This window comes from Calypte anna, chromosome 10 (genome assembly GCF_003957555.1).
Source record: "Calypte anna isolate BGI_N300 chromosome 10, bCalAnn1_v1.p, whole genome shotgun sequence".
Classification (NCBI taxonomy): Eukaryota; Metazoa; Chordata; class Aves; order Apodiformes; family Trochilidae; genus Calypte; species Calypte anna.
In genome coordinates this window covers 9,958,844-9,981,773 of record NC_044256.1, presented here as the reverse complement: position 1 = coordinate 9,981,773, position 22,930 = coordinate 9,958,844, and the positions used below count along the sequence as shown (strand labels likewise).

At 36.3% G+C, this 22,930-nt stretch overlaps 1 protein-coding gene across 2 annotated transcripts in view; it reads left to right on the top strand.

Annotated features, from left to right (window-relative positions):
* Window positions 1-21,407, top strand: part of DMXL2 (Dmx like 2) — a 51,762-nt gene extending 30,355 nt beyond the window's left edge. Inside the window, exons 23-44 of one of the 2 annotated variants that reach the window (XM_030456724.1) lie at window positions 508-772; window positions 1,466-2,565; window positions 3,648-3,839; window positions 5,448-5,524; window positions 6,162-6,292; window positions 6,937-7,185; window positions 8,438-8,619; window positions 8,970-9,100; window positions 9,953-10,038; window positions 10,260-10,461; window positions 11,459-11,576; window positions 12,368-12,430; window positions 12,823-12,909; window positions 12,990-13,111; window positions 13,855-13,993; window positions 14,578-14,638; window positions 14,724-14,851; window positions 16,288-16,365; window positions 16,976-17,067; window positions 17,638-17,690; window positions 18,781-18,998; window positions 20,057-21,407. In XM_030456724.1, the coding sequence (XP_030312584.1) occupies window positions 508-772; window positions 1,466-2,565; window positions 3,648-3,839; window positions 5,448-5,524; window positions 6,162-6,292; window positions 6,937-7,185; window positions 8,438-8,619; window positions 8,970-9,100; window positions 9,953-10,038; window positions 10,260-10,461; window positions 11,459-11,576; window positions 12,368-12,430; window positions 12,823-12,909; window positions 12,990-13,111; window positions 13,855-13,993; window positions 14,578-14,638; window positions 14,724-14,851; window positions 16,288-16,365; window positions 16,976-17,067; window positions 17,638-17,690; window positions 18,781-18,998; window positions 20,057-20,266 (3,984 nt within the window). In that variant the 3' untranslated portion in view covers window positions 20,267-21,407. The remainder of the gene's footprint in view (window positions 1-507; window positions 773-1,465; window positions 2,566-3,647; window positions 3,840-5,447; window positions 5,525-6,161; window positions 6,293-6,936; window positions 7,186-8,437; window positions 8,620-8,969; window positions 9,101-9,952; window positions 10,039-10,259; window positions 10,462-11,458; window positions 11,577-12,367; window positions 12,431-12,822; window positions 12,910-12,989; window positions 13,112-13,854; window positions 13,994-14,577; window positions 14,639-14,723; window positions 14,852-16,287; window positions 16,366-16,975; window positions 17,068-17,637; window positions 17,691-18,780; window positions 18,999-20,056) is intronic. The other variant, XM_030456725.1, reaches the window with a different exon arrangement.
* Window positions 21,408-22,930: the final 1,523 nt, after the last annotated feature.

Genomic DNA, 22,930 nt, shown 5'->3' with positions numbered 1-22,930 from the left:
ACAAGGTAGGGAGGTGAGAGCAGTAGGCAGGATCATAACCTAAGCACTAACTCTCAGGAGAGAGTGGGAATTAGAGAACTTTCAGTTATTATCTCCTTTTATATGCAGTATGTTTGTCTTTACCAGAGAACATAAAGAATTTTCCCTCAGGATGTAATCCTGCAGGTGAGACAGTGTGGAGAATATCTTACCCATGATGTAAGTTATGTTTATTTTACTAGTTAGAATAAACATCTTTATCTTCTGCCATATTAAAGTCTGACATGCTGATGTACTCTTATGAATATTGTAATTCCTGAAACAGAGGAAAGTACATCTCTTTCCAGACATGGAAGAAAATGTTACTCAGATACTTGCTGAAATTTTTTGACCCAAGGATGCTTTAAAGAACAGATGCAGTGGAAAAAATTATTTATTCTGTAAACATGTATTGCTGTTCACTCATTGTTACTTTAAAGACCTATCTTTCCCTCAACAAAGCAACCTTTTCCCCACATCTTATTGTAGGTATGCCTTGAGAAAATGGAAGACATCCAGTTGGCTATGGTTATTGCCCGTTTATATGAATCAGAGTTTGACACCTCTGTCACATACACCTCCATTCTTTATGAAAAGATTTTGGGTTGTCAGAAGGATGGATCTGGGTTCAGCTGTACGAAATTGCATTCTGATCCATTTCTGAGAAGCATTGCATACTGGATAATGAAAGATTACACTAGAGCACTGGACACGTTATTGGAACAAACACCTAAAGAAGACGATGAAAACCCAGGTAAAGTAAAAACGTTAATCTGATGGCACAAGCTTATTAAGACAAAGTAGAGAAGGAGAAATAGTTTCTGTGTATGTATGAAGTCCCTTGTCTGTATGAAGTCATTAACTGGCTTATGTACTGGCCTGCTCATTTTTCTTTATGAAAGCAGTATTTTTTCCAATTTGTTCCAAGGGCTTGAATTCATCCCTCCACAACCAAACTTGGCTCTGTTGTCAGATAAGCTCAGGAGGGCCCTCTTTGGTTGGTACTTCCCTACAGTACCTCTCTAGTACTGAATGCTTGTCTAGTCTTATCCCAGTGCACTTAAATTCTTGCTTCTAGGCCTTAGCAGGATTTCCTAGCCTGTTTCTTACGAGGTTAATGTTAAGTGACAAGTGGCTACATATGTGGCCACATATTCCCTCCCGTGGGGAAATCTCTAACTGGGTGATCATCTCAGCTTTTTGTAGGCTTGGATGAGAGGCATTGAGGCAAATGAGAGAATTTAGCATCTTTCTACTCATTCAACTCATACCTTTAGTCTTTTTGTGGGGAATATGCAATTTCTTCATGTTGTTTTGGCAACTAGACCCAAATCTGTCTTTGCTTTATTGTTTTTATGAATTTCTGTAATGCAGGAGATACTGCAATACAGAGTAATACCATTTAAAAGCCTTTTTCAGTAGATGTCATGTTTGTTTAATTCCCTAGTTATTGTCAAGTCATGCAATCCTGTGGTATTCAGTTTCTACAATTATCTTCGGACCCACCCTTTGCTCATCCGAAGATACTTCAGCTCACCAGAAGGGACTTTGGCTACCTTAGGTCTAAAAACTGAGAAAAGCTTTGTTGATAAAATTAATCTTATAGAAAGAAAATTATTCTTCACTACTGCAAATGCTCATTTTAAAGTGGGCTGCCCTGTTCTAGCTCTTGAAGTCCTTTCCAAAATTCCAAAAGGAAGAAAGAAGTCTACTGTAGCTGCAGAGAAAGGTTCATCTGGTCCTGCAGTACAGGCTGGTGTTTCAGATTCCAAAGCCCCAAGAGATGGTGCTGGAAGTGATGATGCAGATTGGTCAAAGCCAGTTTCAACTTCCTTTGCTTTGGAGAAAACTATTGAATCTTCAGCACAATTTGACTGGAGTCAACCAGCAGTAAAATTTGATGAGGAGCCCCTTACTCTTGATTGGGGTGAAGACAAAAGTGAGTCAGATACAGAGGATAAAGATGTTGGTATTACGATGAAAAACTCAAAATCTGATTCTAAAAATAGAGAAGCTGGTGAGAAAACCTCAGACACCAACATCTCAGAAACGGCACATGGGGAGATTTCTGATGGAGGTGACACTGAAGTTGATGTTATTGCTGAACAGCTCAAGTTCAGAGCCTGTTTGAAGATCCTTATGACTGAACTGAGGACTTTGGCTACAGGTTATGAAGTAGATGGAGGAAAGCTCAGATTTCAGCTTTACAACTGGCTTGAAAAAGAGATTGCTGCCATGCATGAAATATGCAACCACGATGCAGAGGGCAAAGACTACTATACAACATACACCGAAGTTCATGGGGATCTACTGGATCAGGATGAGCTTCTGGACAAACCAGACATTGGTTCCTATGAGCGACACCAGATAGAAAGACGGAAGTTACAGGCGAAACGAGAACATGCTGAAAGAAGAAAGTGGTGGCTGCAGAAGAACCAAGCTCTTCTCAGAGTTTTTCTAAGTTACTGTAGTCTTCATGGGGCACAAGGTGGTGGTTTAGCATCTGTAAGAATGGAGCTGCAGTTCTTGCTGCAAGAGTCACAGCAGGTAAAACAAATTAAATAAATTTCTATTCACGAGTGTGAACAGTTCTAGACCACTGGTTTTGTCAGCTGATTAGGTTTGTTCCTGGATAGATGCTGCTTGGGTTCTGCCAGTCTGATGGTCATTTTAATGTTCCTGGAGGAAGAATTTGGTATTAAAGTCTGCTGGTCTTCCACATCCTGAGAAGAATCTGTTATATAACACTGAGGATTAGGCTACCTGTAACTATAGAATATAAGTGTTGCTGTTTATATTATAACTGCAGTATTATATCTGTGTTGCAATGAAATTATAATTTTGCTCACAATATTCTTTGTACCTATATAATAATTCCCAGTTGCTGAATTACAACAAAATATCATTCCCTACACCTTTGCAAATCTTGGATGGGAGTTACTACGAATGGGATCTTAGTTGTAAGGGTCAACAAATAACACCAAGTTAAGACAGGGTAGGGCTCCCTTTTACTCTATTGTAGCATTTTCTACATTTATCTCATACAGATATTTTCCAGCAAATCTTACAACTAACCTGACTCACAGCAGATAATCTGACACTGGGCAAGTGATGTAATTTGCTCTAGTGGTAGATTTGTCACATATTGAATAGCAGTAGACAACTTTTCTGGTGTTCTACGAGACTTAGAACATACTTTTGAAAATGAAGAAAAAAAAAACTTTTCGTTTCCACCTGAGAAACTCAGATTAGTGCAAATTTTATTTGTTATTAAACTCAGACCACTTAGTATTATGTCAGCTCATGCTACTGCATGTGCATTTTTCATGGTCCTTAGTAAACAATCCCACTGCTTCTTACTGAGCTACATAAAAATACTATTCCTGCACTAAATGAAGAAGTGTTCCAGCAAAGTTGGCTATCAGGTCTGATCCATGTTACTATAGTAAATAAGAACTTACCTTTGACAGCATTCACAGTGAAATCTGACCTGTACTGGGCAGACAGCAGTGGGAGAGGATAAATAACCCTGGAAAAAACATTAAAAATATTAAATCTTTTTTTTTCCTTTTTTTTTTTTTTTTTTTCTCAAAGCAGCAATTTTAAATATGATCTTTTCTTTCAAACAGGAAACTACTGTTAAGCAACTTCAGTCTCCACTTCCATTACCTACAACACTACCATTGCTTTCTGCAAGCATAGCATCCACAAAAACTGTGATAGCCAATCCTGTGCTGTATTTAAAGAACCACATCCATGATATTCTTCACACTATTGTGCAGATGAAAGCACCACCACATCCTGATATTGAAGATGTCAAGGTAATGACAATCTCTCAGGAGATATTAAACATTTTTTTTTTAAAATGGGGAGTCAACATGAAAAATAAAACACTGTTTCATTTAACTTTTCAACACAGCCCTTCACAATACTCCCCTACCAAGTCTAGCAAACTGAAAATGCTGATTAACCACTTGCTTTCTGACATCTTTTTGAATCTGATTAATTTCCTTTCATCCAAATTCTGGCCATTCTCAGGAAACTATTCCAAATGTGAAACACTGAATTCTTGGCTCTTAAAACAATTATTTTTACATTACTAGTTATTATGCTAGCTAATAGTTATAATTCTAAGCAAACCCTGTAGTGAGAAGAATGAAAGTAAAAATAGGAGACTAAGATACATTATAACCTTCTATTAATTATAAACAGTATAAAACTTATACTAGCACAAATTTCCTCAAGTGTACTGGTTTTTAAGTAATTGTGGTGAATGACTTTATCTAACTCCATTCTCTGGGGTGAATAGAGTTTGCTAGCTTAAGTAAATAGGGGGGGAAAGAGCCAAAGAATCTCTAAGTATGACACAGTTAATTAGAAGCTAAACAATTTTTTGTACATTTAAGTCAGCATTCACATTCATTAAATTAATTTGAATTTCTACTGACTAAATGAAAGCAGAGAGAAATTAGGAAACTAAGTGGGTTGTCCCACTGCAAGGCAGTTAAGTCTCTAAAACTGCACGCCAAGGTCATTTACATCTCATTTTCTCTCTTTTATCAGTTAACTTCTTTTCCATCCTTCATTGTGCTATATCAAGCATCTTTCTCGATCTAAAAACTCCTCCTTCACAGGCATTTTTTTTTATATAAGAAAGAGAGTTCAGAAGGAATTTTATAAGAGAATTTAGAAGGAAGAGCTGACCCTTTTAACTGCAGAATGACTGCTTAGGTAATACATAGCTTTAATCTGAGCTCTAGCATTTGATAAATGGAAAGGTAGTAGGAAAAGATGGAAGTGAACACAGGGTGCATTTAAAGAAGTTTACATTTTTAACAGTTTGACAGTACCATTTTCTTCACACTGGGGGTTTCATCAGACTTTCCAAGAAATACTTCTATTTCTTCTCTGTAAGAACTGGAGTGGTTTTGTTGCACTCTGAGGCAACAACAGAGTATTAAGTCTTGCTACTCTAGGAGACTTCTGGAAACTTTTAAGCACATAACTGTGGTAAAAGAGAGATTATAGATCAAACAAATGTACAATGAACAACACCTGCTACATTGAACTGGCACATAGAGCTTTGAGGAACCCTGCTCTTTCAAATTCATTATCATGACAAGACAGACTTGTTCTGTTCATTATCATAACAGACAGTCATTCATTGCAACAGTTCTGTATTTAAATAAAGTTAATTATCTTGACATAAAATTAGAAGCTTTTGACTGCAATCAGATTATCTCGGACAAGCAGTTTTGATTTTCAAAGTACTTTATTGTAAACCTAAAATAACAGTTACTATTTCATGCATGTGTTTAAAAATTTGGACAATCCTGCAAAACAAATTTCCAGTGCTCTTCAGAAAGAAATGTAGTTTTCTCACCTTTCATATATAATTATATAAGGCATATTGGCCCTTTTTATTTCAGGTGTACCCACTTCATTCTTTAGCAGCTTCACTTTCTGCATCCATTTACCAAGCACTGTGTGACAGCCACAGCTACAGGTAAAATCAGAAGTTTTCTTCCAGTCCTACATTTGGGGTATACTTTGTGTATCCAGAAGGGAGATTCTTCATGCATGTGTCTAAGGAAAGGATAAAATATCTGTGTATAGGTATAGATAATTATACAGTGTATACATTGATAGTTTTGCTATGTCAGATCAGTTTTACACGGATAAAATAACATTTTTAGTCATTCAGATTTTTTCTAATAAAAAACAGAAAAATTTAGTGTCACTCTCACTTGGATTGCTTCTGAAAAATATTTGAGTGCTCTTTTCCACAGCACATGCATTGCTGAATAGGATTGCAGGGGAAACATTTGAGCCTACATAAAGTCAGGTTTCAGGCAGTTTATATTCCAAACTGGGACTAGAATCTTGAAAAAGCCTTTTCATCTCTGGAGATACGCACAAAACATTAAAAATTGATAATGATATATGAGAAAATGCCAAGTTTTAATTTTTAATAAAAAGTATCTTTTATACTGTGGAATTACAAAATTCTTGACATAGTCCTACAGAATTCTAAATGTTACACTTTCTGATTAAAATCAGACACATGTAAAGATATGTTATGCTTTATTCCAAAAATAATCTAAAATCCTGTCTCATCAGAAAACAAATTAATTTGTATTTAGCAGTCAAGCAGAAGCAAATCAGTTTACAGGGATGGTTTATCAAGGACTGCTTTTGAGTGATCGACGCAGACTGAGGACAGAAAGTATTGAAGAACATGTAACTCCAAGCTCATCTCCTGCTCAGTGGCCTGGTGAGACAAATATAAGGTTACTTTTAGAACCACTGGACCAGCTCCACATTTCGAAATTATCTCACAGTCCTGTAATGTGATAGATGAAATGATGGATAAATGTTTCTGGTTTAGTTCTGAAATTAGTAACAGCCTGTAACTTTTTAACTTGTCAAAACAAATCATGAACTTTCTATATGGCAAATATCTTGCCTGAAGAAGAGACCACTATCTTCAGGATAAACTCAGTAAGCTGATCATTTGTCATCCTAAAATGTTTTCCTGCAGCCTGCCTCACCCTCTAAAGCAAAGCTTTTTCTGTTAGTTGTTTCCACAGTGGAATCTTTACTTGGTATAACTACTGCCAATGCATGAGCATAAATTTAGTGTTTTGAGGTCAACTGGGAAGCAGTGCAGGAATTTCATAGGCAAGCCCATTTTATTTGCAAAGAGGTACAACACAGCAGTCATATACCAAAGAAGGCCTTTTAAAATTTTAATCTATGATTTAAAGAAATATATTAATAGTGTGTTTATTCTCAGTAAAATTATCCTATAGCTATTAACATGTGTTTAACATAAAAAGTAGAGGTGAAACATTTCCTTTTTTTTCCATTTGTGGTTCTGCTCACTTACACAGAATGTTTCCTCTTTTCTCTTGGCAGGTGTGAATTCACTTATAAATCTCTTGAGTTCATCTCAGGATGAAGATCATCCCAAGCTGAACGTCCTGCTTTGTGAAGCTGTTGTAGCTGTCTACCTGAGTCTCCTAATACACGCCCTTGCAACCCACTCATGTAATGAACTCTTCCGACTGACAGCCCATCCTCTGAACAGTCGGATGTGGGCTGCTGTTTTTGGTGGAGGGGTGAAACTTCTTGTGAAACCTCGAAGGCAGTCAGAAAGTATTCCAGGTACTTTATTCTCTACAGGTTATACTAATGATTTCTGCATATGAGATGAGTGTTACTGTTTAATGATTGCAGTAACTAGGAAACACTATTTCTAAAACCAGTTTCTTTTGCAAGATAACCTTGCACCAGAGCACAGAGAAGAAATACCAAATTCATCTGTCAACAAAACACTTCATGCATATGTAAGCTCCAGCCAAAACTAGGAATTTTGTATGGGTGAGCACGTCTTAAAATACTGCGTGAGGAAATGGGAAAGAGGACACTGAATTTAAGCTCTGCAGACAAAGGCAAATACAACCACGTATCAGAGACTTCACAGTGCAAGAATACTGAAAATCATGTCACTTAACACTTCAAAAACAATGATAGGCTTGAAGCTTACATAGAAATTATATGTTCCATATCTGAAATATAAAACACTTCTAAGGAAATATACCACTATAGGTATGCACAACAGATATTTATTCATGGAGTAACTTAGGGCAGATATTTTCATAAGGTGTTTATTTGAATATCTTTATACAAAGTCATGTCTTCATTTGAGATGTATTCTGTTTTCCTTTAACCAACCAGCTGCGACAGCTTCTGATGTTTCAGAGGAAGGTAATGAAGGTTTGTAAAAAATTGCAGTGTAGTTAGTAGTAGTAGTAGCTTGTTAAGGAAAAAAAGTTTTAAAATATCCAGCTCCTTTGTAATAAAGTAAGTGTGATCTTCAGTCTTGCCTAGCCACTAACACTTTGAAAAGCAAATTCCATATTATATTTTCATAACTATTGAAACATTTTATATCATAACACTTTAAAATAGACTTCAATAGTCAAAAAGCATGTTTCTCTATTCACATTTTGTTCACTTTTTTTAAGAGTTCCTCGGCTTACATTTTGAATAAGTACTGCTATTTGTGCAGTTTGCAGTTTAGTGAAATAGTATATATTTACTTTTATTTCTCAACAAAATTTCTTGGTTCTTTTTGAGAAGTTTTTCAGCTAACAGCTTTTTATTTTAAATCTACATCTCCTGAGAAGTTAATCCAGATATTAAAATTTATTTCTTGTGGTATAATTATTAAATGTATAAATGACAGGGAATTTAAGTGAACTTTATGATTCCACTTACTTTATTAAGGCTGGCTTTGATTTCAGAATCAGTAGAAATTAGTACCATAACAATGTTTTAGTTGCCTCAGTTACAAAGTACAGTCATTTCTAAAGACACAACACTAATATCAGCTTTCCAAATTACCTGAATTTAGCACCACCTGTTCCATCAGAAGAAATGGATAAACACCGTCGTCGGTTTAACATGAGAATGCTAGTGCCAGGAAGACCAGTAAAAGATAGCAGTGTGCCACCACCTGTACCTGCAGAAAGACCCTCTTACAAAGAAAAGTTTATTCCTCCAGAACTCAGCATGTGGGACTATTTCATGGCAAAGGTAATTTTAAATGAAAAATGTAAGTTACAGTTTCTAAAACCATTTTTTTTCTATTAAGTTTTAAAAGACAAAAATAATATGAACATTTTGAATGCTTTTCATGGTAAGCTGCAGAATATCCTCATAATAAAAGATGAAGAGCCTGCGAGTCTATTACTGAACTTTCAAAACATGCCTCTTGCTAATAGCAGAGGTACCAATTAGCAAGGGGAAAAGTGTTAATGGTTTAGGGAAACTTATTTATAGGCTAAGTTGGTATCACTGTAATGGAGTTCAAATGACAACTAAAGAGTTGAGTATTAAGAGATCAGAAAACTGCTTTTACAGCAGATTTTTATTTTGCATTGCAGCCATTCCTTCCTTTATCAGACAACGGTACTATATATGATTCTGATGAAAGCATTCACAGTGATGAGGAAGAGGATGATGCTTTCCTCTCTGATGTACAGATCCAGGAACACAAAGATGCCAACTCTTACAGGTTAGCACAAATTGCCACTACTGTAGAATTACTATGTTGTTTTACTTACATTTTCTTCCAAATTCAACAAAAATGCAGGTCCTCTGCATCCTCCACAGTTTAAGTCAAATAATTTTAGTACTGTGGATTGACTTACCTGTAGTATCAGGATTACAAGAGTGACAAAGTCTCATCACTGTATCAGGTCCCCATTTACTTGCCTAAAAGAAACAGAATTAGGAAGTCAAAGCTGTTGGGTTAGCAGTCTGGGGGGGAAATGAAACAACAGAATCCCCCCTTTTGTTTTTAAGACAACAAAAACATAAAGCATCACAATGCCAGCACTAGAATGATGCTTCAGAATACTGATTCAAGCATGATCTTTAGTTTTTGAATGAGGCAGATTAAATAGAACACTTAGAAGAAAAAATGTTGCAAGATAAAATGGAATAAAGTGGATGGATGACCTCTGCATTATAACAATGAAGAAAAATAGTGGCTCTCTTACCCATTCTAAATTATTTCTTACAGCTAAATTCTATAGGATTTGTTCCTTTAGTATCTGTGAGACACTTTTAGTGTGAAAGCTTCTGCCATGAATGCCAATCTTAAGTAACGTCTGTATCCACTGTGATTTCATGGAGAATTTCAGGAGGTGCTTCAGGGGGCTCCTTAGTTTCATAGCTAACATAAATATCTTTCTCTATGTATCTGGTAAACCTCAGATGAGCCATCTACGTTGTTTTTCTAATCTGTTTATTTGATAAGAGAAAAATAAAAAAAATTGATAGGAGAATAATAGGAGAATAAATACTCCACAGATAACTGTGTTAATGCTGTTTTAACATAACAAAATCTATTCTATTTATGCAGCTGGGCTCTTCTGCGTCTGACAATGGTAAAATTAGTTCTGCACAACATTAAGAACTTCTTTCCCGTTGCTGGTCTGGAATTTGCTGGTATGCTAAGTTCTGCTTTACAATTTAGTTTTCAGTATGAGTGGCTTTCTGTCACACTTTGCTTTTTAATTTTTGTTTCTAAATTTAGGTAATTTCATACATTATTTTTTACAATTGCTAACAAGTACATTTCCTTTCAAGATTTTTTGTATGGATATGATTTTTGAAGTATACAGTAATTTTTTTTTTCTAAGCCTCACTTCATTAGTATTTCTCTTTAGAGCTTCCTGTAACATCACCATTGGGCATTGCTGTAATAAAGAATTTAGAACGCTGGGAACAGATTCTTCAAGATAGAATGGATCATTTTGGAGGCCCCCCACCAAACTACATCAATACTTACCCCAGTGACATTGGTGTGGGAGCAGGACCAGCTATTCTCCGCAACAAAGCAATGCTTGAACCTGAAAACACACCATTCAAGTAAGTGGTTTTTTCTAGCAGAAACACATCCTTTGTTCAAAGAAGTAATAAAGAGTATTTTTGTCGAAAGTTAAACAGCCAAATGAAGGCTGGCTAGATCTTGGTTCTAGCTTTACAGAAAGTTCCCACATCCCTTTGCTCCTTGTTATGCAGCTTTCTCCTTCAGCAACCATTGTTTACTTTGCTGCACTTTTCACAACTGCAGCAAGAAAGAAAAGGAAAGAGGAAAGCTTGGAGGACTGCAAATCAAGGGCAATGGCTGATGCTGGAAAGACCCTGTTCAGCTTCTTTTACCATTGCTCCAGTAGCAGTCATTTCCCACCCAACCTACCAGCAACAAGTTGTATGAAACATGCAGATGTCAGGAGGAGGGAACAAAATTGTGCAGTCTTCGTAAAATCCTCCTGTGCTTAGACCACTGTTATGTTGGTGTCTCTACATGCAGATAGTGAACAACATTTTCAACTCAAAAATTGCTTGCTTTTCTCAGTGCACTAAAATACAACTTCAGGTTTGTTCACCATACATGATTTTGGCTTTGCATAGTTGATGCTGCTCCAGGGTTTTATTAAAATAGCCTTACAGTGATTCTTTAGAAATACTTGTCCTCAAATCTGAGGCAATGAATTTTACATGGCTCATATATGATCTATGTATATGAGAATTCTTTTGACTACTGAAAGAAATATGGAAAGAAATTTTGTAGAGTCAGCATAATTCCAACATAAAAGCAGTTTTAGAAGAGTGCAAGTATAGATATAAATGCAAGTCAGCAGGTTCATCTATAGCAGTTAGAAGTTAGTAACCTAAAGTGGATTTTTTAAAATGCAAGAAAAAAGTAAAATTTGATATTTGCCTTGAACAAATTAGAGCTTAAATTTTGGTCATTCAGAACCTTTCTTTAGATATATATTTTATTTATTTATTTAGGTCCACCTTTAATGACACTGAATGTTTTTCTTTTCTTTTTTTTTTTTTTCCCTTCTGTTTTATCCAGATCAAAGGATTACTCAGCTCTTCCAGCAAAAAGGCTCTGGCATTTTCTTGTGAAGCAAGAAATTCTTCAGGAGACTTTCATAAGATACATTTTCACAAAGAGAAGAAAGCAAAGTGAGGTAAACAAAGGATGTAACTTTTAAAGAAAAACACTCAATTAAAACTGTTCCTCAGTTCTTCAGTTTTTCTTCTAACTTTTCTTTCCATTTTTTCATTGACATTTTAATTTCCTTTCTTTTGTTGGCAGTGTTTGGATATTTTTTTAAATCAACATGACTGTCATGTTGTTGATACATGAACTGAACTGAATATTTGTAGACAACTCACCTTGCATTTATAGATTTGAATACTGCCCTAATAAAGAAACAGAACATTGGTGATAGGTACAATAAGTAAACAAATTTGAGTATTCATATAATATTCTTTGGTTTTCATATTGAAAAAGAAACTTAAACAAGCTGTTATTTGTGTATATGTATATATGCATGAGTAATATATACATATAAAAATAATATTATATATCAGTATATAATATGGGGCTTTACTAACTGTACCAGTTACAACTATAAGGAGTTGCAACTGAAAATTTAAACCACCACAGAAGTACCATGGGAAATAAGTATACTATTTAATATCTTTATGAATTCCTGTAAGTATAAAGTTTGTGTGTGTATTACTCCTCCATTTATTTACTATATCATACATTTTGTGTTCATCAAGGAGTCATTACATTTTAAGTGAGTTTGTTGACTCCTGTCTTAGTTCCTGTGCCTTTTATAAGAAGTTAAAAGTACATTTGTCATCATTTACTGACAGAGTGGCCTTTAAAATCTAGTTTGGAATGTTTCATTCTTTTTTTATATTTGTTTGTGCATGTGTTTTGTGTTTGTGACTGTGTGATGTTATGTAGTCTGTAGAAGATCGTGTGGAGCAGGTCAAACAAAACTACGTAGCAGAAGATCACAAAAACAAGGTAGTATCCCTTCTTCCAAACCTCTAGCACATTCTTAAAAGTTCTGTGGAACTGGCTTTTCTTTCTTTACTGTGACTAACAGAAGCTCTATGTTCTGTGTAGTCTGTGTGGCAGGCTTTTAATCAGTCAATTAACTTTGGATGTCCTGATAATTGGGGTGAGTGAGAACCTTTTAAGTAGTGTTGCACACACAACTTTGTGTCTCATACACTCAAATATAATTTTTGGCTTCTAGAACACCAAAGAGTATGAGAAGTCAAAGTTTAGCTTTCTAAACAATGCTGAGGCCACTGAACTTTTCTTGCATGAATTATACAGATCTTTTCAGTCTGAATGTACCTTTATAAAATGGATTTTCACATTAACTGAAATTTATTATAAATGTTTTGTAGGTTGAAGCAGATCTTGGCTACCCTGGAAGAAAAGCAAAAATCATTCACAAAGAATCAGATATGATAATGGCATTTGCAATTAATAAGGTAAGCCTCAAATACTACAGTAAGTGTAATAAAAAGATCTTAATTATAGTTAGTATATATTTTCTATTTGTGCTGCATAGGCAAACAGCAATGAAATCGTTCTGGCATCTACACATGATGTTCAAGAACTTGATATCTCAGTTCTGCTGGCTGCTCAGTCCTTCGTGTGGATTGGTGAAGAATATGACAAAGAGTCTAAAAGGTAAATTGGTTTCCTTGTGGCTTGGTTTACATTGGTGTAATGTGAGGCTACATATAGAATACCTGTGTAAGCCCCAGCAGATCATACCCCAAAAAGTTAGTTACCCTTCTTTAGTAGGTTTCAGATTGCTTTACAAAGAAGTGAGGGAAGGCAAAAGAAGATTACTGTCTTTGTTTTACAAGTGGAGAGAAGCTAAGGTTTTGAAAAGTTTGAGTATCTTGGGCATGTCTGCACTGCACAGTGAAGTAAAACCCCATGATGTACAAGCTAATAATGGAAGTCCTGCCTTAGAAACATTGCAGTTGCATCATTGCAATGTTGAGGCAAGTTATGGCAGCTGATGCAGCTGGATAATGCAACAGCCTCATCTAGTGGCTCCTCCTTTCTTGTGCTGAGAAGTGTCAATGTATCAGCAGCAAGCACTCATCTATACCATACTCCACTGTGCAGAATAGACATAGATAAAGATATACAGGCTGGGAATATTCCAACAATATTCTCAAGTGAGCTTATATTCTCAACATCTTCTCTACCACAGTTGGGATCATCTGTTGAGGTTAAACACCAATAGCTTTGGAGCACATGGAAAGTGTCTGTACAGTAGAAGTGCAAGAATTACCAGTTTATAGTCTCATAATTACTTCCTTTACCCACTACCATTAGGCTCTTGATAATGAGGAAACAAACAGCATTGGTAGCATTGGAACACTAGTTTAAAACAGAACACTGCTGTTCTTTTACAGTTCTGATGATGTTGACTTCCGTGGTTCTACCACAACCCTGACTCAGACAGCTGCCCCACCTTTTGGGGTGAATCAGATACACCCATCTCCATCTATGCCATGGTTAGGCAGTGGTCAAACTAGCACTGGAGCTGGTGTGGTAAGTACTGCTGTTGCCTGAAGCTCAGGAAGCTTACTTTTTTAGTATATTCTTTAGTAGAGATCATACTGTTAACTCAATGTTGGCATAAGAGACCTATAATGACCAAGACGTGGCCCAAAAGAAGGGCAAAGTAAGCATTTTCCTCTGTATTGTGGCACAGAGTTATTGTGACAGAAAATAATGGGACTATCAGGTTTTTTTTTTTTCTTATAGGAACTCTGAGGTGTATGACCTGGAGTTTCTAGAGACAAAACAAAACAAATATAGCCAACCAAAAACACCACCACTCCCAAATTTTATATTCTTGCAGTTGGACTAATACCAAAAGCAGACACATCAGCCTGTGCTTAAGTTCTGTGCATGTAGAAGGTAATATTAATACTATTTGAACTTCAGTATCTAAAAAAGCTGTCATAAACAAGCTTTAATTATCATACTGCAACTAAACATAATTAGATGCAAATAATGTTAGCTTAACAGTCTAATATTAAATGGGGGACACTCTCCATGTAGTAAACAAAATTGAAAATTGTTTCTTTTTTTCAACATTATGTTAATCTTTTCTTTTGTTTTATATGAAGCTTATTAAAAGAAATCTGAATAACGTCAAGAGAATGGCTTCACATCCAGTCCACCAATACTGTAAGTGAATTGCACTCATCAGTAGGAAGCAGACGATTTGTATCAAGTACTGTAGTATTAATGAACATCTGTCTCTTAATCCTAGACCTTACAGGAGCACAAGATGGTAGTGTTCGAATGTTTGAGTGGACAAGACCACAGCAACTGGTTTGCTTCCAGCAGGCTGGGAATGCCAGGGTTACAAGAATGTATTTTAATTCCATGGGCAACAAGGCAAGTACAATATTTAGAATTTTTTTTTTCTTAATTCATAGGGAAACACTTGGTTGTGCTGTGACTTCTAAAACAATTTTAACTGGTAGCACAAAACTGTTAAGATGTCCTAGCATGATGGCATAAGAAGTATCAGACCATTCTGTTTGGCTGCATAAGGAAGCTTTGTAATAAACACTGACTCTTAATCTCCTTTGTCTTCTGTCAGCTTCACACTGCTCTTCTGTATCCCAATTGCTGTATTTTCAGACTACTTTTTCTCCCTGTTCCGAAATGTGTTCCCATGTCATGGTGACCTTTTTAAATTAATAAAATTAGCTTACTTATGTTACGGAAGCAAACTTGTTTCAACTTAGGCATGGGTCTTCAAGAAGTGCTTCGCACTTTGTGTTCTGTCCAAGACAAAGAGGTATGTAGAGAAGAGATCTGCAATACAGCCTGTACAGCTGAAGTGTACTCCAGTAGTGTGGAGAGCAGGAAGAAAGTACAGAGTGGACAAAGAAAGAAACTGGGAGGAATACCCACCTCTTCAGTTTTCTGTGTTTCCTCTTCTGCCTGCATTTTACTGACAAATTCCTTAACTTCTTTAAAAAGTTAATTAAAGGAGTTTGGGCATGATTGTAAGGTAGCTATAGAAAAGGAAAACCTCAATGTTTTGAAATAGCTGGAAATACAAAGTGTCTCCCAGCATGCTTATTTCCAGCTAGCATAAACTTTTAAACTATTTTTTTTAAATACTTGTTATTACCGTTTGGGATATTGCAATATTAATATCAAGTAGAAATCAACTTTAAGATCAATTTTAAGTAAGATCCTTAGATATACACCTTGTCACCCCTATTTCACATGGAGGTTACTCAGGCAGGACTCAAACTCATAACTAAACGGAGAAAATACGAAAAATAATTCTAAATATTTTCAAAAACGTTTTGTAAACTAGTTACAGGTATGGAATATACATTATTAATTGTTAAATATTTCAGTAACAAGTATAACTCATTTTACCATTTATGATGTAGTACAGTTCTTCCATAGTTATTCTTACTATGCTTTTATGGTATGCTGTCAGTCATCTGACTTTATTAAGCATTTTCAAATAAAGTCTTGGAGTAATTATACTTCTGTAAGGCTTTAGCATTTAAAATTAGGATTTGAAAGCTAAGCTTCTGCAGGTAAAAAACCTCCATTTCCAAATAAGAATTAAGCATGTACAAGAACATCAAACACTAAATAATCATTAAACAATTAGCACTGAACTCCATTGGCTTCTAACTCCTTTTTTTTGCACCTGACAGTCGTTGTTAATGCTTAATGTGCAGGCAACTGTTTGGTGCTTTAGGTGAGTTCTTTCCTGAAGTCAGCTATTGCTGTCAAGAAGCTTATAAGCATCCAGTATTCAATACAATTGGCTAATCAATGCTGTTTGGTCCTTGCAGTGTGGTGTTGCAGATGGTGAAGGATTCCTAAGTATTTGGCAAGTAAACCAAGCCACCTCAAACCCGAAGCCCTATCTCGTAAGTAAACAGATATTTTTATTTTTGTTTTTCTTCTTATATAGAAAGTTTGAGTCTTTGAGACTTCAGCTGGGCCAAAAGCCTGAGAGTTCCATGGAGACATTTTTTATCTCACTGCTTTTCCATTTGCATACATTGCCAAAACAACTGTATAGTTTCAGTGATACATCATTGGTAAACTAATTGTACAATAACCATAAGCAGCAGTGTAGTTATATATACACTACTTCAGTATTACCCCTGATTAAATTAAATATCAGAGCTGACAGTAATGACTGTACAACCCCAAGACTTAGTAAAAACTCTTCAGTTCCTTCCACCACTGCTTAGTATATGAATGAATACAGTGCTTAATTTGAAATTCAGTCTATTTTGACACTCTATATTGTGGATTTGTTATAGCTCCTTTGTTTTATACTGATTATGATACTGGATTTTTAATCCACTGCTTCATTCTCTGAGGTTTCACACTGCACTGTCCACCAGTTCTTAGACTTTGTTTAAAAGACTGCTTGTGTTATGCTGTCAACAATATCAGATTGATAGTAAATTATGGTGCAGAATACCACTGGTTAGATGGCATCTTTTTTGTTTGTTTTGTTTTTAATAGAATTGGCAGTGCCACAGTAAAACCACAAGTGACTTTGCATTTCTGACCTCTTCAAGTCTTGTTGCTACATCGGGACAGTCCAATGACAACAGGTGTGTTTAAAGAAACAAGGAGGAATTTCACCAAAGCTCCCTCTGCATCTCCATTAACTTCCTAGCTCTTGTGCTTAAATGCATAGCTGATGTTTTAAAGCTCAGTGTTCTAAAGCTTTCTTACAGCTTGCACATGCCAGATTATTTCTTTGAACCTCATCCCTCCAGTTGCATGTTTCCCAAATTTAGTTTTTGGGAGGAGTGGTCAACAGTTAACCAGTTTTTCAATGTGTGTTCCCAACAAAACTGGTTTGATGTAACACTGTTGCTGGGGGGAGAAATACATTTAGCAAAGGCAAGGTCATTATTTTTCTCTGAAAAGAGCAGCTTTTGTAATGTCATCGTGCAGCCTGGCATTAGTAAACATCTTAAAAGCAAAAAGTATGGTTCTACTAAGAATCATAAAAGAAAACAGTAATAATTAAAGTTATCCAATGTCTGCAGAGAGTCAAGGGCTCCTTGTTCAGGTGTACTCTCTAGCTTTGACACAAAATGTGAACACTTTGAGTCATGTCACCCCATGAATCACTAAGCACCAGGCCATATTGATTTTTTTTCCTCCCCCTTCAGAAACGTGTGCCTCTGGGACACTTTGGTTTCACCTAGTAACAGTCTTATACATGGTAAGTCCTGCAGTGAAAATTCAAGTTCTGCTTCTGTTTGACTGGGGCAGTGCAGCATGTTTATTCACTTGGGGAAAGGGGAACAGTTTCCACTGGGGAGCTGGTCTGTGTTGCACACTAATGTGTGCACCAGAACTGGTTCCATAGAGAGTCCTGACATGATGTTCATCTGCTCAGTATAGTGAAGTATGAAGAAAGAATGTCATGCGTGAAGCTGGTTTTGTGACAGGATTAATAAAGCCTGAAATATTTAATTACAGTCATGAAAAAAAACCCTAATAGCTGGCTAAATAAGGCTGCATTATTGAACTGGCTGTGTATGCAGCCTTTCACTTAAACTGGCACTTAATAAATACATCCAGTACTCTGTAGGCCATAGTAAAAGCAATTCCTCCTGTCTGCTGTCTTCCTCTTGACTTCAATATTTGGACTGTATTCTTAAAAAAATGTTTTGGTCTATTTGACCAAGTTCAGTAATTTCATCTTTATCTAATTAACTAAAGCAAAATTCTGTTATGTTGCTCTATGAAAGCAAAAGCCATACAAATCCAAATATGTATCTTGGGCTTTTAAACAAGTAAATTCAACCATCATAATCACCTGCAAGCAGCTGCAGTATTTGAATAAGCAATAGATGCATTCTGAGATTTGAATTTTAAAACAGATTGCACAGACCAGCTTCATTTTAAAGAAACTGAGTCAGGGCTTCTGTGACAAATAGATTAGGAAATGAGGTTATAATAATATATATCTACAAGGTAATTAATATTTATTTTAGTTAACTATAATATTTGTTTAACTCAGGAATGTAATTGCATTTAGTATGGTGAATTTTGCATTTTCTCTGTTATTGAAACTCAGGCACGTGTCTAAAATAAACCAGACAGCTTATCAGGCTTTCTTGTGCATTAGGTATATATCCCTTCTGAGGGCAAACAGCTGTCAGCTGATAGGATATTACTCATATGAAAGAAGGTATCTGTCAAGTCAGAAAATATTCAGATAAACAATTTATAGAAGAAATGCATTTTAAGATCAAAAGCTACTTACAGTTTCAAATCCATTAAATTCTGACATCCTTCTTCTTCAGCCTTCACTTGTCACGATCAGGGTGCCACAGTACTCCAGTATGCACCTAAACATCAGCTGCTAATTTCTGGAGGTAGGAAGGGACACGTCTGCATCTTTGACATCAGACAGAGACAAACCCTTTACACCTTCCAAGCACATGAATCAGCTGTTAAGGCCCTTGCAGTGGAACATTCTGAGGACTATTTTGTTACAGGCTCAGCAGAAGGTAACATGAAGGTAAGGCATTAGAGGAGCTGAGTTGTATAGCAGATTATTTAGCTGAAGCACTGTATTGATATATGTTGATCAGCATGCTGTAATTAGCCAGATTAATGTGGTAACAAAGCAAAAACAAACCCCCAAAAACCCAAACCTACATTTGATATACAGGATGCTTGCCCAGCATTAATAACATAAACTTAAATATACTATTATCCTTCTAAAGCAAGCAGATTTTCTTATCCACTAAAGAAGATAAAACAGTCTCTAAAGTTGTGTGACTGAATTTTAAGTGGATAAAGCAAAGTGCATGATTCTGAAACATTAATTTAATTTTTCCCTTTTAAAACTGTTCTGGTTTTGCTTTGGATATTTCTTTCCGTAACTCAGAGGGTACTCATTAATTTCACCATGTAAGGTTCTGTTTTTTCTGTTGATGCTGTAGCCCCAGACAGTTTCTGAGATGTCATAGCAAGAAGCAAACAACAACAAAGCCCCACAAAACAGCAATAAGTCCCTGTTTTAAAGGGTGTATTTTCCTGAGTACTATAAGAAGGAAATAAAATAACACAGTAAAGAGAAAATGAAAATAGAGTTTCTTTCCTTTAGTTGGACTGCACACTGTTTAATGGGTGCTCTCTGTGTGCTGCACACTTTGTTCTTGATGAGGGCTCCTCCAGCCACAGACAGAACAGGCAGCCTACTTACTCTCTGCAGCAGAGAAGCAATTACAGCTACTGGAAAGCTGACAGTGGTCATCTTGGATAAAAATGCAACCTGTCCCATTTCTGCAGCTTTCACAGGGCAGAACTGTGAGGGGCACCACTGAACAGGTAGCACTGGGCAGCTCTGGCCTGGTGAGTAAGCAGCGGGTCCACATTAAGGTAGTCTGCTGACTTGCCTCATGCTTCATCAGAACCCTCAAGACTCCTGAACATGTTCTAATTGTTGTTAAGAGACAGCAAAAAAATAACCTTTGTTTCACTGAATAGGATTTAGAGCAGGCCAGGAATGTGCAACATGAGGGGAAAAATTCAAATCATAATTTTAATCTTGTCGTTTTTCTTTTGATACAGGTGTGGAGTCTGACTGGCTATAACGTAATTCATTCATTTAAAAATGAACATGCTAAGCAGTCCATTTTCAGAAATATTGGTGCTGGTGTCAACCAGGTTGAAACTGTGCAAGGCAATCGTATCTTCTCCTGTGGAGCAGATGGCACTCTGAAAATGAGGGTTCTTCCCAATGTTTTCAATGTACCTTCAGGCATTTTTGACACTCTGTAGTGTTACATGAGCTAGTCCTGGTTTATAGACTGTCCCTTTAAGTAGGTAAAATCTCAGTGGTGAGCACTGTGGAAAGGAAACATTCCACTTCCTTTCAAAGCAGTTACTGCAGCATTAAACATTATGGGGCAAAAGGTTAAAAAAACCTTTTACAACAGGTATATTTTGGGTATGCTTGTAAGGATCACTGGGCTGGAAATGCATGTACTGTAGTGTAAAAGCAAAGAATTAAACCCAGTACAGTCATTCACTGGTGGGGTTATTACTCAGTAACCCACAAGCTGCATTTATTGAGTATGTTGTAATGACCCTGACAGCTGTCAGTCACTTAACAAGCACTGTGGCTCTACAAGTCAGTAAGCATTTCTGATGTGATTCTGATTATTTTTAATCCAGTTTCCCCACTAAGCGAAGCATGTGTACAACTTTTCATTGTAAAATAGTTTAGTTTTAGTTAAGGGTACTCAGTGTATTTGATTTTTGCAAGAAAATGTAATGCATGCAAATGCCGTGGAACATGTGCAATCCAGAACGTACTGTGAGATGTATCATCTTATGCTGAGACTTTTTTCCCAGTTAGTGTCAATACATAGCTGATACTGTAACTTGCACATCAGCATATTTAAATGCAGTATTTTTTTTAATTTGCACACTATTTTCCTTTCTTTCAGACAGTTTGAAATATGTTGAAACAGTTGAAATATGTTTTCTATCGGACACCTGCCTTTACTTTAGGAATGTATTGTAAGCACTTAATGTTTGTAGTGAAGACATCCATGATTCTAGTCAGCTTTCAGTTTTGAAATACATTTGTCCAGAAAATACTTCGTTAAATGAAGCTGTTAAGAGAATACCAATGGAACGTATAGTGCCACATTTCAGATGAATGTCAGGCTTTATGTGGCCAGCTAGTAAATAGTGGGTAAAACTGGTAATTAAATTACTACCACAGTATATTGTATAAACTATGCAGAGTTCAATATTGTTTGCTTGTAATATAACCAGCTACTGTCATCAGATGTATTTTTATGTTGCAAACAAAGAACATGTTCTTAAGAGACTGAACAGATGTCTGCATATTTAAATGTTAACAAACTGTCTTATTCCTCCAATGAAAATTTTGATGTCTGTGCTGTATTGTAATTGCAGGCTGGGAAGTATGAAAAGGAAGAAGAGTAAATGTCATTGTTAAATTTTTCCTTTGTAAGTTAAATAAATTATTTTTATTTCATGGAACAGTCCATTCCAGATTCCTTCCTTGTATTTAAATGATTTAACTAAACCTCCAGTAGATTGAGTAGATAATCCCTGAGCTAGTTTTAAATTGACCTCAGACTGTACTGAAGTCAAAAGGATTAGCTGTTTGCATTTTATTTTCATCTGTCCTGGAAAAGCATCCTGTTAGAATTTAATTATTTGTCCCTTGCAAAGGCACCTGCAAGAAACCCAGCCAGGTTCTGTCACAGAAAGGAGCCAGATATTTGCTGTCCCTCCTTCTCCAAGGGGTTGAAGGGGTGGTTCTACAATGACATTCAGAACTTCAACGTGATCTAAGGTAGGCAGATTGTCTAAAAGCTGTCAACATCTGCCTTGAACTGCACTTGCCCAAGTGTAGTGCCAAGGTTGTTTTTCTTTTACCCAAAAAGGCTATTTTATTAGTATCATAATTCAATTTGTGAAAAACAACAACACAAAAAAACCAAAAGAAACCAAAAGAAAACAAACAAAAAGAAGAAAAAACCCACAATGCACCAAAAAAAGAGGAAAAAACCAAAAGAAAACAAAAATCCACCATACTCCACAGAAGTCAAAAGAAGCCCACAGACACAAACCCAAAGCTCTGGACTGTGAAGTTTTGCACTTGTCATAGGTACAGACAGAATGACTGGTTTAGGGGGGTTGATGCTCATATTAATCCCAAGTTTTAATGATGCTGTTCTGTTTCCCTCTGTGTCTCTCCCTAGCATGCCAGGCCTGATCCCTGGCCTTAGTGATACCACTAAGTACACTGAGAAGAGATCCACAGCCCAGGCCCAGCACCCTGCATCACACACTGGCACTTTGCTGCAGGAGTATTTTCCAGCACATTCCCTGGAAAAGGTTCTGCAGGCACAGACGGTTCCAGATTCATGCATCCCTTTGATAGTACCTGGATGTCACACAGGCATTAGAACAGCTCAGTGCAGTTCAGGGTTTAACTGGTAGTTTGGCTTCTAAGCATTTGGATGAACTTTGTCAACTTCACACCACAGGCAGCTTAGAAATTCAGGTAGGGGTTTTCTAAGAGCATTATTTGGAATATAGGTACACAGAGCAACCACAGGGATTTATGCTAAGTTTATAAATCTGAAATACCAGAAAAAATTAAAATCTAAAAGTTCTTACTATTTCTCACCTCTAGCTCTCAAAATAATGACTGCAAGTGGGCAATTCCTGAATTAAGGTCAGCATTAAATCAAGTCACTAAGCACTATGATGAATACATACATTCCTGCTCCAGGTATTATATTTTTCTAAGAACAAAGAAGTAAACTCTTTGTTTTACAATTTCATTTTCATGGATGAATAGGGGTATTTTTTTTTTCCAAAAATATACCCTGCTTTAATTAGGTCTAGTTATAAGCAAGTTATAGTGATATAGTTTACATGGCAGTGAGGGGCACA